This window comes from Plasmodium gaboni, chromosome 2 (assembly GCF_001602025.1).
Source record: "Plasmodium gaboni strain SY75 chromosome 2, whole genome shotgun sequence".
Lineage (NCBI taxonomy): Eukaryota > Apicomplexa > Aconoidasida > Haemosporida > Plasmodiidae > Plasmodium > Plasmodium gaboni.
The window spans coordinates 48,193-64,824 of record NC_031482.1 but is presented as its reverse complement, the minus strand read 5'-3'; the positions used below and the strand labels follow the sequence as shown (position 1 = coordinate 64,824).

General features: G+C 18.3%; 5 protein-coding genes across 6 annotated transcripts in view; 3 read left to right on the top strand and 2 right to left on the bottom strand.

Moving 5' to 3' along the window:
• Positions 1-1,204: 1,204 nt before the first annotated feature.
• On the top strand, positions 1,205-7,087 carry PGSY75_0203000 (hypothetical protein; the record flags this gene model as incomplete). Its single annotated transcript, XM_018783698.1, has 1 exon — positions 1,205-7,087. The coding sequence occupies one exon, from the start codon at positions 1,205-1,207 to the stop codon at positions 7,085-7,087; it is 5,883 nt and encodes a 1,960-aa protein (XP_018643688.1).
• Positions 7,088-7,377: 290 nt separating this feature from the next.
• On the bottom strand, positions 7,378-9,519 carry PGSY75_0202900 (putative palmitoyltransferase; the record flags this gene model as incomplete). The annotated part of the gene is made up of 10 exons (XM_018783697.1): positions 7,378-7,451; positions 7,634-7,826; positions 7,948-8,009; positions 8,169-8,216; positions 8,337-8,497; positions 8,717-8,819; positions 8,919-8,986; positions 9,088-9,130; positions 9,293-9,344; positions 9,460-9,519. The coding sequence occupies 10 exons, from the start codon at positions 9,517-9,519 to the stop codon at positions 7,378-7,380; spliced, it is 864 nt and encodes a 287-aa protein (XP_018643687.1).
• Positions 9,520-10,009: 490 nt separating this feature from the next.
• PGSY75_0202800 (hypothetical protein) lies at positions 10,010-10,840 on the top strand (the record flags this gene model as incomplete). The annotated part of the gene is made up of 4 exons (XM_018783696.1): positions 10,010-10,046; positions 10,256-10,336; positions 10,481-10,706; positions 10,822-10,840. 4 exons carry the CDS (start codon positions 10,010-10,012, stop codon positions 10,838-10,840), a joined length of 363 nt encoding a protein of 120 aa, XP_018643686.1.
• A 403-nt stretch (positions 10,841-11,243) lies between these two features.
• Positions 11,244-12,863, bottom strand: PGSY75_0202700 (octaprenyl pyrophosphate synthase; the record flags this gene model as incomplete). The annotated part of the gene is made up of 1 exon (XM_018783695.1): positions 11,244-12,863. One exon carries the CDS (start codon positions 12,861-12,863, stop codon positions 11,244-11,246), a length of 1,620 nt encoding a protein of 539 aa, XP_018643685.1.
• A 1,898-nt stretch (positions 12,864-14,761) lies between these two features.
• Positions 14,762-16,632, top strand: part of PGSY75_0202600 (hypothetical protein) — a gene marked incomplete at both ends in the record, with an annotated part of 4,546 nt that continues 2,675 nt past the window's right edge. For both annotated transcript variants that reach the window (XM_018783694.1, XM_018783693.1), the window contains one exon: positions 14,762-16,632. This exon is cut by the window's right edge and continues 2,189 nt beyond it. In XM_018783694.1, the coding sequence (XP_018643684.1) occupies positions 14,762-16,632 (1,871 nt within the window).

Here is a 16,632-nt window from a genome sequence, read left to right as displayed (position 1 = left end):
TAATTATTTTTTTTTTTTTTTTTTTTTTTTTTTTTTTTTTTTTAAAATTTTTTTTTTTTTTTTTTTTTTTTTTTTTTTTTTTTTTTTTTTTTTTTTTTTTTTTTTTTTTTTTTTTTTTTTTTTTTTTTTTTTTTTTTTTTTTTTTTTTTTTTTTTTTTTTTTTTTTTTTTTTTTTTTTTTTTTTTTTTTTTTTATTAATTATAAAATAAATGAATGAATGAAAAAAAAAAAAATAAAATAAATATATATATATATATATATATATGTAATACCTACACATTATAAGAATTATTTTTCCTTTTTAAAGATTATATAAAAGTGATTATAAAATGTTTTCGTAATAATTCATTTATTGATAAATTTTTTTTTTTTTTTTTTTTTAAACAAATATATTTATATATATATATATTATATCCATTTCTGCCATAGAATTTGATTAAAAGAAAAAATTACACATAAATAATATAATATATTATATATATATTTATATATATTTATTCTTATTTTTATATTATGAACTGTTGTAATGTATGTATAAATAAACTAAAAGAAATTGTTATTCATTTCTTCTCTTCATTAATTGTAACTTTTGAAATTGTAATATTTGATTGCTTAAATATATTATTATTTTATGTTATATATATATATATATATATATATATATATATATTACATTATAATATTATATTATTATATTTTTTTTTTTATTTTTTATTTATTGTTAACATAAAATTATAACAATTTTGAAGTTACAAATGATAAATATAAATTCATTATATTTATTTGATTATTTCATTTTGTTTTAATTTTTCTTTTTTTTTTTTTTTCTTCTGCATTTAATTTACTATAATATACCCAACCCGAATTAAGACATTAGTACTTGGTTACTACATATTTATTATTCAATTGTGTATATATATATGAACATATATATATATATATATATATATATATATATATATATATATATTTATTTATTTATTTTTTTTTTTTTGGTCTACATAATATATATTTTGTCTCTAAAGGTTTAAGTATGTTAGGGTCAGGGTTCATGTTATATTGAATATAATACATATATATATATATATATATATATATAAGTACACACACACATATATATTTATATATATTGTGACAGGTTTTATAGTTACCATATGATTACTGTGAGGTCCTCCTTTTTGTAACGCCACAAGCTGTGCTCGATATGGTATTCACGTTTAAAAATAAGAAAAAGAAAAAAGAAGCTAGTTCAGATAAAGTAAGCAAAGAATCATTTAATGAGGAAGATAATGAAAATAATTCAAAGAGGGACAAAAGCGATTCCTGGTATAAAAAAATAATAGAAACTAAAGGAAAAAGTAAAAGTAAATATAAAAATGATAATTCATTTGATGATAATATCAATGAGGATATATTAAATAATAATAATAATAATAATAATGAAGATAATAATAATAAAATATCAGAAAATTTATATAAAGACAATGAACTAGAAAATCAACTTAAAGATACATTAAAGTCTATTAGTTCGTTGTCGAATAAAATTGTAAATTATGAAAGTAAAATTGAAGAATTAGAAAAAGAATTAAAAGAAGCTAAGGATAAAAATATTGATAATAATAATTATGAAAATAAATTAAAAGAGAAAGAAGATTTTGTGAAACAAAAAATTGACATGCTAAATGAAAAAGAAAATCTTTTACATGAAAAAGAATTAGATATTAATAAAAGAGAAAAGAAAATAAATGAAAAAGAAAAGAATATAATAAAAAAGGAAGAAACATTTTATAATTTAGAAAAAGATTATTTAGAAAAAAATAAAGAAAAAGAAGCAATTTCTATAGAAATTATAGATATTAAAAAACATTTAGAAAAACTAAGAATAGAAATAAAAGAAAAAAAAGATGATTTAGAAAATTTAAATAAAAAATTGTTATCAAAAGAAAATGTACTAAAAGAATTAAAAGGATGTGTTAAGGAAAAAAATGAAACTATTAATTCGTTGAATGATAATATTATCGAAAAAGAAAAAAAATATAAATTGTTAGAATATGAGTTGGAAGAAAAAAGTAAACAAATTGATTTATTAAATAAACAAGAAAAGGAAAAGGAAATGGAAAAGGAATTGGAAAAAGAAAGGGAAAAGGAAAGAGAAAAGGAAAGAGAAAAGGAAAGAGAAAAGGAAAGAGAGAAAGAAAGAGAAAAAGAAAGGGAAAAAGAAAAGGAATATGATACATTAATCAAAGAATTAAAAGATGAAAAGATTTCAATTCTAGAAAAAATTCATTCAATTAAAGTAAAAGAAATGGATATTGAAAAAAGAGAACAGAATTTTGTTCATATGGAAGATCAATTAAAAGATTTAAAAAATAGTTTTGTAAAAAATAATAATCAATTAAAAGTTTATAAATGTGAAATAAAGAATCTTAAGAACGAATTAGAAAAAAAAGAAAAAGAATTAAAAGATATAGAAAATGTATCTAAAGAAGAAATAAATAATTTAACAAATCAATTAAATGAAAAAGAGAAACAAATTCTTGCATTTAATAAAAATTATAAAGAAGAAATTCATGGATTGAAAGAAGAATTAAAAGAATCTGTAAAAATAACCAAAATAGAAACTCAAGAGTTACAAGAAATGGTTGATATAAAACAAAAAGAGTTAGACCAATTGCAGAAAAAATATAATGCACAAATAGAAAGTATAACAATCGAATTAAATAAAAAAGAGAAGGAATATACGAATTTACAAAATAATTATTTGGAAGAAATAAATAATTTAAATGGAAAATTAGAAGAAACTAATAAAGAATATACAAATTTACAAAATAATTATAACAATGAAATAAATATGTTAAATGATAATATAAAAACAATGAATACACAAATAAGTACTTTAAAAAATGATGTACACTTGTTAAATGAACAAATAGATAATTTAAATAATGAAAAGGGCACACTAAATAATAAAATCAATGAGTTGAATATACAAATTGTGGATTTAAAAGATGAAAAAATTTTCTTAAATAATCAAATTGTAGATTTAAGTAACCAAATTGATTTGTTAACAAGAAAAATGGAGGAGAAGGAAAATAAAATGGTGGAACAGGAGAATAAGTATCAACAAGAGATAGAACTGTTAAGGGGGAATATAACAAGTTCTGAAAATATATTAAATAATGATGAAGCGCTGTGCGATTTAAAAAGACAGTTAAGTTTGAAGAATGATGAAATGAAAATGATGAAGGAAGAACATGATAAGAAGTTGGCTGAGTTGAAAGATGATTGTGATGTGAGGATAAGGGAGATGAATGATAAGAATGAAGATAAGATAAATAAATTGAAGCAAGAAAATGAAGATAAAATTAATACGTTGAAGCAAGAAAATGAAGATAATATGAATAAGTTGAAGCAAGAAAATGAAGATAATATGAATAAGTTGAAGCAAGAAAATGAAGATAAGATGAATATGTTGAATGAAGAAAATGAAAATAAAATGAATACTTTGAAGGCAGAAAATGATGCTAAAATGAATATGTTGAAGGCAGAAAATGATGCTAAAATGAATATGTTGAAGGAAGAGTATGAAAATAAGATAAATGAAATCAATAATAAAAATGAATTAAAAGTAAAAGAAGTAATAGATGAATATAATGAAGAAGTGGAAACATTAAAAGTTACATTAGATGAAAAAAAAAAACAATTTGATAAAGAAATAAATTATGCAAATATCAAAGCTCATGAAAAGGAGCAAATATTATTAACACAAATGGAAGATTTAAAATGTGAGAGTGATACGAAGTATTTAGATTTATATGGGAAATATATTAAACTAATAAAAAGTATTTGTATGATAATTAACATTGAATGTTGTGACGAAATAGAAAATGAAGATATTATAAGAAAAATTGAAGAATATATAAATAATAACAAAGGATCGAAAAAAGAAGTAGAAGAAAAAGAACATAAAAGACACTCTTCCTTTAATATTTTAAAAAGTAAAGAAAAGTTTTTTAGAAATAGTATAGAAGATAAAAGCAATGAATTAAAAAAGAAATATGAAAAAGATTTATTATCAAAAGATAATAAAATTGAAGAAAAGAATAAAAAAATAAAAGAACTGAATAATGAAATTAAAAAGTTACAAGATGAAATAGTAGTACATAAAAAACAAAGTAATGTACAAGTAGATCCAAAAAAGAAAAGTTGGATTCTTATTAAAGATAAATCTAAAGAGAAATTAAAAGATAAAGAAAACCAAATAAATGTCGAAAAAATTGATGAAAAGGATTTAAAAAAAAAAGATGATGAAATAAGAATGTTAAATGAAGAACTTGTACAATATAAAACAATTTTATGTAATTTAAAAAAAGATCCGTTATTAAGAAATTACAATTTATTATCAAAAATTGATATAAATTCTTTAATAACAAATGAAGAAATTTGTCTAGATAATATAGAAGAAAATGTTTTAGATTATGATGAAGAAATAAATAAAAGCAAATATAAATTAATTGAACTAAAAAATGAAATATGTTCTTTAACTACTGAGCTTATGGAACTTAATAATAAGAAAAATGAATTGATTGAAGAAAATAATAAATTAAATTTAGTAGATCAAGGGAAAAAGAAATTGAAAAAGGATGTTGAAAAACAGAAAAAAGAAATAGAAAAATTAAATAAACAATTAACAAAATGTAATAAACAAATAGATGAATTAAATGAAGAAGTGGAAAAATTAAGTAATGAAAATATTGAATTAATTACATATTCAAATGATTTAAATAACAAGTTTGATATGAAAGAAAATAATCTTATGATGAAATTAGATGAAAATGAAGATAACATAAAGAAAATGAAAAGTAAAATTGGTGATATGGAAAAAGAAATAAAATATAGAGAAGATGAGAAAAAAAAAAATTTAAATGAAATTAATAATTTAAACAAAAAAAATGAAGATATGTCTATTAAATATAATGAAATGAATATTAAGTATGGAGATATTTGTGTAAAATATGAAGAAATGTCTCTTACATATAAAGAAACATCTCTTAAATATGAGCAAATTAAAGTGAAATATGAAGAAATTAAAATTAAATACGAACAAATAAATGTTAAATATGAAGAAATTAATATCAAATATGATGAGAAGTGTTCTCAATATGATAAGATATATTCTCAATATGATGAAATAAATAAGAAATATGGTTCTTTATTAAAAATAAATGTTACTAATAAAATTGTTGATTCAAATTTGGATAGAAATGATAATGAAATAATTTTAGAAGATAATAAAATAGAAGGAATTACGAATTATTTAAAACAAATATTTGAATTAAATGAAGAGATCATACGATTAAAAGGAGAAATAAATAAAATTAGCTTATTATATAGTAATGAATTAAATGAGAAAAATAGTTATGATATAAACATGAAACATGTGCAAGAACAATTAATTTTTTTGGAAAGGACAAATAAAGAAAATGAAGAGAAAATAATTTATTTGACTAGTCAATATACTGAAGCATATAAAAATAAGAGTGATGGATCAAAATTAGGTGCTATACAATCTGTTGGTAATGTTAATATATATGGAAATATATCAAATAATAATATGAGTGCCGAAGAAAATATAAGAACAAATGAAGATAAATGTGGAGAGATGTTTGTTAAGAATATAGAAGAGAAGAATGGCATTCATTTATCAAAGTATATTAATCTATTAGAAGAAAATAAATTTCGATGTATGAAAATAATTTATGAAAATGAAAATATAAAAAGTAGTAATAAAATAATTGGATTATATAATTATTCAAGGTATTATGGTTTAAGAGAAGATTTATGTAAAGAAGAAATCGTTTCTTCAAAAATAGAAAATATGTCTAATAAAAATAAAAAAGAAAACAATAATAGTAATAACAACAATTGTGATGGTTATGGTTATGGTGATGATGAGAAGGTTACAATGGTTTTATGTATTATATTAAATGAAATAATGAAATTTTTATTTTTAAATGATGAATATGTATTATTATTTGAAAAGATTCATAAAAATGTTTGGAAACGAATGTATATCCCAGAAGAAATAAAATTTTTTATTTTAAAATATATTACTCTGTTAAATAAATTGAGAGATTATATAATAAGTGTACATAATAATATGAGAAATGAAAAATATGATGAATGTTGGTTTTTATTTCAACATTATTTTGAAAGATCGAGTGATGTTAGAAAAGAGATGGTTCATTTCTTATTAGAAAGAAGGAGTCAAGAAAATTTAATATCTTTTAAAAGTAAATTAAAAAGTAAAAAAGAAAAAATATTAACAATGGACATATTGCATTTTAGTAAAGAACATATGCAATTAAAAACCATAGCTGATCTAAGAAAAGAAATAAATTATGAAAAAAATTCTAAAGATACATTAAATAGAGATTATAATTTATTATTATATAAATATCAAGAATGTGTAAGTAAATTAAAGAGGGTAAAAAATTTAATGAAAGAAATAAATCAAAATGTATTTATAGAAAAATATGATGATATAAGTAAAGAATTAGATAATTTTTCAGATGGATATAATGAACAAAATGAACAATATTTAATGGATCCTATTTTATTAGATAATAATAAAAATAAAAATAAGAAATTGATAACTGAACATAATACTATAATTAATAGGTTAACTACTTTTACACAAAATAGAGATTCAAAATATCAAAATAAAATAATTGATGATGTAAAACAAAGAAAAATAAATAATATAATGAATAATACAAATAAAAATAGTATTAATATTATTTATAATCATTATGAAAATTTAAATAAACCTAAATATAATGATAATATAAATAGATTAAATTTATATCATCAAAATATGCATATTGCCAATTCAATTCATCATAATAGAAATATAAATAAAAGTTTTCTTACTAATCAGGCAAATAATACATATAGTGTTATGAAAAATTATATAAATACAGATAGACCAAATTTAAATGCAAAAAATAATGTACGTAATATTTTTAATGAAATTGTAGATGAAAATGTAAATAAAACGTTTGTTCATAAAAGTTTATTTTTTTAATTATAACATGAAATTAAAAATGTGAAATATATTATGAAGCATGGAAAAGGTAAAATGATGGAAATTATATTATACGTAACTATTCGGAAATACACAAATTAATATATATATATATATATATATATAATATTTTGTCTAATTTTTTTAATTTTTTTGATTTTTTTGATTTTTTTATCTTTTGATTTTTCTCATTTTTTTCATTTGTTTTCTTTCTTTTTTTTTTTGAATTGAAAACACTATAAATTTATAATTTTTCATTAAATACATATTTTTTAATATTCATAAATATGTTATAATTTCTTATTAATAAAGTTTTTAATATTTTTTTTGTAAAAAAGTAAGTCCTCTACATTTTTTATAAACCCTATATAAAGGAACAAAATAAGAATTAAAAAAAAAAAAAAAAAAAAAATTAACACATTGGAATTATGTGACATATGTATATAATAAGTATTGCATATATAAATAAATAAATAAATATATATATATATATATATATATATATATGTATGTACGTATGTATTTATATAAATTTACGATGGTCACCTTTATTGTAAAATTCGGTATTTATTTGACGAGATTTATTTTCCACTTTTCTATATTTAGTTAATTCGTTTTGCGTGATATTAATGAAAAGACTGAAATAGATAATATTCAAAAAATAGGAAAATAAACAGAAAAATGAAAAAATGGATATGACAAATAGGGAGAAGGTACCACTACATTTGTAAAAGAGATACTATACAAGGAAGGAAAGAAAAACAAAATGAAATATAATATATTAATATGTAGTATTTATTATATATATATATATATATATATATATATATATATATTTATTTATTTTTTCATATTTTTACATTAACAATGGTAAAGTAGGAGAATGGTATTATCTCGTTGGTTTCTTTGTTTATAAAAGTTGCTGAATTGAAAAATATAATATATATATATATATGTATGTATGTTTACATATATTTATGTGTGCATATAATTTTTTCATATAAAATTAAAAGAAAATAATAATGGCATTTCATATTTTCTTTATTTCATATTATTAATATTGTTCTCTTTCCATTTTTACCTTCTAAAAGATGTTCATATATTATTATACTATATAATGTAAAGACAGCTATAAAAAAAAAAAAAGAAAAAATCAATCTATTGGACATTATAATTTTAATATAAAGTTATGTTCTGTTGTGTTATGTTATGTTATTTTATTTTTTTTTTTGTGTGTATATTAAGTTACTTATAAATGTTGAATAAAAGGTTATAATAATATGTATATGAAGAAAAATTAAATAATACATATTATTATAACCTCCTATACAATTATTCAATAAGAAACAATGATGGTCATATCTGGATATACAAGAAGAACAAAATGGACAGTGTTTACTTCTAGCAGGTCTTATAGGGTTAATTTAAAAATACAAAAAAGGGAATGAAAAAGAATTATATTATTATATTATATATATATATATATATATATATATATATTTGAGAGTATGTTTTAAAAATTTAATTTAAGTAGAATAAATAATGATATTTATGTAAGATTTTATTTATTAACTTATTCATTTTATTTTTTTATTTTAATATATTTATTTTATTTTTTTTCTCTCTTACTTTGTAATATTACACGTTTTACATTTATTGTTGGCGTAAAATATTATTTCATCGTATGAATAGTATTCCAAGTGCTTATCTAGACAATTCGAAGAGATTTTTCCTGTAATTAATAATTATTTTTTTTATTTTTTTGAATCTTTAAACAATTAATTATTAAAAATAAAATGAATATATATAATATGTGGCTAAAAGGATTTACCTGGGTCACTTAATGAACATAAAAAGAATGATGTTATTCCAAAAATAAAAAGGAATATACAAAAAAATCTGAAATTTAAATGATAGACATATATGTATGTTAATATAATATATTATATGGGAAAGTGATAATAGTTTATACATGTATTTAAAAAAAAAGACAGTCATACCTTATATATGGGATGCTATAATATTGATTTAATATGAGATGAGCTACGAAGGAGAAAAGAGTAAAATAAGAAGTAAAAAAATATGTATGCATATATATATATATATATATATATACATATAGGAAACATTTTTTCTTTTATTTCTGTTTTTTATTTGTTAATGCCAAAATATCTTTGCTTTGGAAAATGGCTTCTTTTTATTTACTTTCAAAATATATTATAAGACAACCACTAAATAGATAGAAGAAATAAAAAATCTACATTTAAAAATGAAATAATAATGATTATTTTAAGTGTATGCGTGAATTTATAAATATATTATACATATTTATCTTTATTTTTAGTATATTTTTTTTTTTTTTTCTTGTTTACTTGAATGAAGTGAGAAAATTTGTATAAAATCCAACGTTTACATTTTTTTAGGTTGTTCATATTTATATAATGATAAATTAAATAAAATAAAAATATATAAATATATATATTAATATATATATTTATTTTTCTTAATTTAGTATTTTCATTGCTTTGATTTGATAAAATTATATCTAAAACGATAATTTATTTATTTTTATTTTTTATTGTAATATATATATGTAATTAAAAATTTGGGATGTATATTTTTTTTTCCAAAAAAAAAAAAAAGAAAAAAAAATTTAAAGGTAACCCAATTTTTCTCTTTTAATATTTAACAGAATTTATGTGTTTATAATTATGTTAAATCTTGTATAGCAAGAAAAATAATTTTTTTTTTTTTTTTTCTTGATATATATATATATATATATATATATGTAATTGTGTAGTTTGTATATAATTCTTATATTATATTTATTTATAATTGGAAATTAAAAAAATAGGAACATACTTTCTCTTATATATATATATATGTATTATGATTGTAATATATAATGTTAATATTGCTTAAATGGGAGGTGATATATTTCGTTTATTGCCAACTGAAGGTATGTGTAAAAAGGAATCATTCATTTATGTTATCAAATCAAAGTTAAACTGAAAAAAAATTTAGGAGTGTAAATTTTTTTCTGACGAGTATATATCTGTGTTATAAAATTAAATGTCTTTAATTATATAAAAATGAACAGTGAATTTTTAAAAAATGTTTAATATGTGAAATATATTTTTATTATATTTTTATTTTTATTTTTTTTAGCTACAGGTTGTTTAATAAGAATAAAAAATATATCCTGTTTTGACAAAAAAAGTGAAGTAATAAATTTCGTGGGTCATTTGGGTATGAATATTATTATATATATGTCTATTAATGATATTATTATTATTTTTTAAAATATATTAACAAGTATACACACATATATACATATATATATATATATATATATATATATATATATATTTATTTATTTATATTAATGTACAGTTGAGATATGTTTGATACATGTAGATTTATTAAAGAATGAAGCTTATGTTTTATTACATTCAAGGGAAGAAGTTTTACATTTTATGAAACTATATTATGTAATATATAACAATATGCATTTTATTGATAGATCCAAGAGAAATATAGAAATAGAAATATTTAATGAAGAGAAGGAAAATTTATTTTGGAAAGAGAGTAAAAAGAATTGTACTAAATTTAATATATGGTAAAAAAGAAAATATATATTTTTATTTAAATTTTTTTTTTTTTTATATATATATATATTTATTTGTTTATATTTATTTGTTTATATTTATTTGTTTATATTTATTTTATTATAGTTGTAAGGGGCACAAATAATACAAGAGATAAATAAAATTTAAAAAAGAGAAAAGGAATATGGTGTGTATATAAAATAATAAAAATTTTTTTTATACAAATAATATGAAAAGTGTAAAAAAGACAAAAAAATAATATATATAACAAATATGTAGTAACAATAAATTAATAAAATACATAAATAAATGGATTAAATATTATAAATTGCTTTTTTATTTTTTCAAACTAATTAACAAAAAAAAAAAAAAATATATATATATATATATAATAAATATATGTATGTATGTATTATTAAGTTTTTCATATAACACAATATTGAAAATGCTTAATAATATTATAATATATATATATATTATTGAATAAAAATTAAAATAATCTTTTATATTAATTATTAAAACAAATAAATATTTATTTTTTTCTTTTATCATTTGACGTTTCTTGATAAAACGTTTAGGATTAAATTAATTAATGCCTCGCTACTTTGTTTTATATCATCTTTTTTGGTATTGTTTTTATTTGTACTTGTTTTATTACAATAAGATATTAAGGAGTATAAAATTTCAGATGCCTTTTTTATATGTAATAAAGAACACAATTCATTTTTTTTCATACTATTAGAATGGTGTATATAATATAAAATATTTTCTATATCATTATTTGTATATGAATTTTTATTAATTAAGGGTAAAATAACTTGAGGGTTATAATTATACGAAAATAATAATGGAGCTGTTTTAATATTATTTTTTAAATCATTTAATATAGGTTTGTTTGTGTTATGATCAATTTTATAATCTAAATAATCATCATATAATTGATAAGCCATACCTATGTGTAATCCTAAATTAAAACATAATTGTATAATAGTATCATTTTTAAATGATAGAATAGCTATACATGCAAATAAATGAGAAAAAAGAGAAGCCGTTTTATGATATGATTTAATTAAATACATTTTGAGTGCTTCTTCAACATTATTAAATTTTAGATTTCTTTGTAAGAATTCTCCTTTTATTAAACTTTCGACAACATAAGAAAAACGTCTACAAATTTTTGGTGAACCTGTACCAGCAAAAATAGAACTAGCACGTGCTAATAGATAATCACCTGATAATATTGAAATTTTATTTCCAAATTTTTTATGTAATGCTATGACACCTCTTCTTTTATTTGATTCATCTATAACATCATCATGTAAAAGAGAACCCATATGTATAATTTCTGAAGCAGCTATAATTTTACATTGATTATCTAAAACTGTTTTTTCACATATATTTTTATTTTTTTGGGTTATTTTCAAGTTGTATAGTTTTAATTTATTTGATAAAAAATTGGACGAGAATTTATTTGATTTGGAAACATTTCTTTGGATATTTCTATTTTTAAAATTTGTTTTAAATTTTGAAACATTATCTATATGGTGTAATATATTTTTTAATAAGATACTTAAGATAACCCTAAATCTTTTTCCTTTATATAAATAAATATATGTAATAAATTCATCAATGTTTTTATAATTTGTTTTAATAATATTAAATATATATTCATCAATATTTTTTATTTTACTTTCACATAAGGTATAAGGATCAATATTTGTTCTTTCTTTATTAAAATAAGAATGTAATAAATTTAATTCACTATTTACTTTATCCTCTTCATATTGTAAAACATCCATACATAATAAAACGTCTTTATACATATTTTCTGTATGAAATACATTATGTTTTTCTTCATATTGTTGTGTTTTTTTTTTGTTTGTATCATGATAAATATTATGATTATTATTGAGACTGCTATTATTAATAATATTATTATGGTTATTTATTTCTTCGTTTATCTTTTGCCCTTTAAATTTTATAAACGATGATTTTAATATTTCTATAAAGATATTTGATTCCTTTCTATTATACAAGTTGTTATTTTTTAAAATGTTCGTTTCTTTTATTATGTCTTCATTTTTATTAATTAGTAGAGGATTCAAATATTTAACTTTGCAATAATTTAAAAAGCTTTTAATATTATTCCTTTTACTTAGGTGAACCATTTTGTATAATCCAAAAGATGATTAATATGGAATAGTATGCGCAAAAATACATACATATATATACATATATATATATATATATATATATTGTGTATATATAAATGAATTAAAAAAAAAAAGTACACCTTTTTATTTTTTAAAAGATAAATAGCATATATACATATATATGTGTACACAATTACATATTTTCAAAACATTCTTAAGAACATATATATATATATATATATAATATATGTGTACTATTTATTTATTTTTTTGTTTATTTTTTCCTCTATATAATATGTTAGTATATTTGTTTTACATGCTTCTAATTTATATAATAAAATATATTTTTTGTAATGTATAAAGGTAAATGAAATATTAAAGAAATAAAAAAAAAGATGTACATTAAAATTTTCAAAAAAAAGTTGAGGTAATATTAAAAATTATAATCTCTTACATATTTATTCATTTAAATATATAACTTGATTTTAATATATTAAGAATGTATTTACATAAATTAAATAATATTGAATACAAATTCATATGTTTCCATTATAATATATGATTGCCATTTTTTTTTGTTTATTTTTTAGAATTAATAAGTTATATATATATATATATATATATATATTTTCTTTTCTAAGTCTTCTTTATTTGTTATATATATTTTTTTCTTCATAAAAATTTATATTGTATGGCTTAGTATTATATGTGTATGCATTAATAATATATATTAATCCATATCATTTTGTTAAAAAAAAAAAAAAAAAAAAAAAAAAAAGGAAAATGTATGAATTGGTGTGAAATTGTATACATAAAAAAAAATATATATTATATATATATATATATATATATATATATGTTTTCATTATATTTTAAATAAAATCACAAATAAGCTTTTAAGCTTTACAGCTTAGATTTTTTTTATTGTATTAAAAAAATTTCCACGCATAAATATATTATAATATATATATTTAAGAACATAGAAAAAATATTTTTCAAATAATATGTGATATAAATAAAATATTACATAAGTAGGAAATATTGTTTTGGGTTCTCATAAGCATATATTATATATACGTATATAAAATATATATATTATAACCTTTTAGGGTTAATATAATTATTATATATATATATATATATATATATAATATATATTTTATTACGATCTACGAAAAAAAAATAAAAAAAGGAAAACTAATATAATTTTATTAACACTTATTACATGAACAAATTTTTTAAATGTATATAAAATGATTTTCCAAAATTGGACGTTTTTTTTGTTCATTTATTTCAATACATTTATATTATGAAATATACAATAATTTTCGTGTTTCATATAATTGTCAATTTTTATACATAATATATATATATATATGTATGTATGTATGAATTATTTGTTTAAGGATTATAATATAAAAATAATCTGTTTATTATTATTTTTTTATTTTATTTTTTCTTATTTATTTGTTTATTTATGAAATTCTAAAAAGTTGATATTCATTACAATATTATTATTGTTGAATTGCATATTGAAAGTGAATGAAAAAAATACCTGTGTATTATTATTGTAATAAAATATATTTATAATATATATATATATATATATATATATATATATATATACTTATATTTATATATATTTATATTTATTTTGTTTTTTAAAATGATGTAATGAAAAGAAAAGAAATTAATATAATGCTTTAATAATATCTTGCATATCTACATAATACACATGTTATTAAAATAATATTAATATTATTATATTAATTTGTTTTTAAGAAATTGAACAAGTAATTAATACGTTAATAGAATAATGTTTGGTGACAGCAATTTTATGTAGATATATTTGCACATATATATATATATATGAACCCATATATTTATTATAATTATTTAGTTGTAGAAGGAATATGTTTTTTTTGTATAATAAACTGACTGCTGCGTCAAGGAAATCTGATAATATATTAAGGGAGCAAAATGCAGATTTGGAAAAAAAGGATGTTACATTAAATTTACATGAAAAGAAAAAAGTTGAAGAACATAAAAAGAATAATGACGTTCTTAAAAATGAGGAGGATAATTTTTTCTTTGTATTTGATGACAAAGAGATAAATAAATTGAATGAAATAAAAGAAGAACAATGTTATATGAAAGAAAATGATTTTATAAATGAAAAAGGATATATATTAAATGATACAAATATTTCTACTATTAATAATGATATTACATCATTAAATAATAATATAATACATTCTAGCAATAGTAACATTTTTGTAAATGATTCACCTATGGAAAATTATGACGATAATACAGATGATTTTTTTAAAATAGATCAGAATAATTTTAGCTCTTTTCAATTTAATACATCTTTTGAAAATGAGAAAAACGTAAAGGAAGAAGAATTAATGAACCATATTGATAATATTAACGTATGTGATACAATAATAGATAAAACAAATTTTAATACATTAAGTGATATAATACCTAATGATAATTTATTTAACGATAATTTCAATATTTATGAAGAAAATAATAATAAAAATGATGTAGTATCAAATGGTTTGTTCATGTTAAAAAATAATTATAATATGAATTTTGGGAATAATGAAAATGATGTAGTAATAGATAGATTTAATACATTTGAAAATTTAAAACATGATAACAATGAGAAGAATTTATATAATTTAAATAACGAAATGAGTGATAAGGAATTGTCAAATAATAATAAGGATGATATATTTTCTATAAAAAATAAGGTACTTATAAATGAAAATAATATATCGTCAGAAGATAAAGATATATCTTTTATAAATAGGAAAATAGAAAGTAATAAATATGAAGATTATTGTGTTAATAATAATACTGAAACAAATAATTTTTCGGATATATTACAAACTGTGTACTCAAAGGATTGTGAACCTACAACAATAAATGAGGATATAATATATAACAATTTTGAGGTTATGGATAAAAATAATAATGATGAATTTGATTTTATTATACCTAATTCATTGAATAAGGAACAAGATAATGGAAATGAAAAATATCAGAATGTATTCGATAGTAATAAAAAGAACCTAGAAAATATAGCTGTTGACGATCCTCTTTTCTCCAATTTTTCAGAAGAAAGAAAGAATTTTTTTCAAAATTGTGATATGTCAAAAAATATTTGGTTAGATAATAAATTTGATGAGCATAATATTTTTGAAAAGAACGAAATGTATGAAGCTAAGAATGCATATGAAAATGAAAATTATGATGAAAAGGTTGTGGATGAATCAAGAGAATTTTTTGAAAATAATCGTTTTTTTTGGGATGACAAGTATAAAAATGTGGATGAAATTAATGATAGAAGGTTGGTAGAAGAAGAGCGTGATGTAGAAGAAAATTATGTAGAAGAAAATTATGTAGAAGAAAATTATGATGTAGAAGAAAAGTGTGATATAGAAGAAAAGTGTGATGTAGAAGAAAATTATGATGTAGAAAAAAACTATGATGTAGAAGAAAAGTGTGATATAGAAGAAAATTATGATAAAGCAGACGAAAAAACATATAAGGAAGAAATAGGAAGAAAACATTTCGAAGAGACCGGAGTAAAATATGATGAAGAAAAAACGCGAAATAATTTTGAAGAAATAGATGAAAACTGTGAAACAGTGATAGAAGAAAAATATAATGAACAAATTAGAGAAAATTTTTTTGAAAATGTAAAAGACAATTTTGATGAAAAAATGAGAGAAAATTGTTTTGAAGAGATTGAAGAAAAATGTGATGAAAAAAT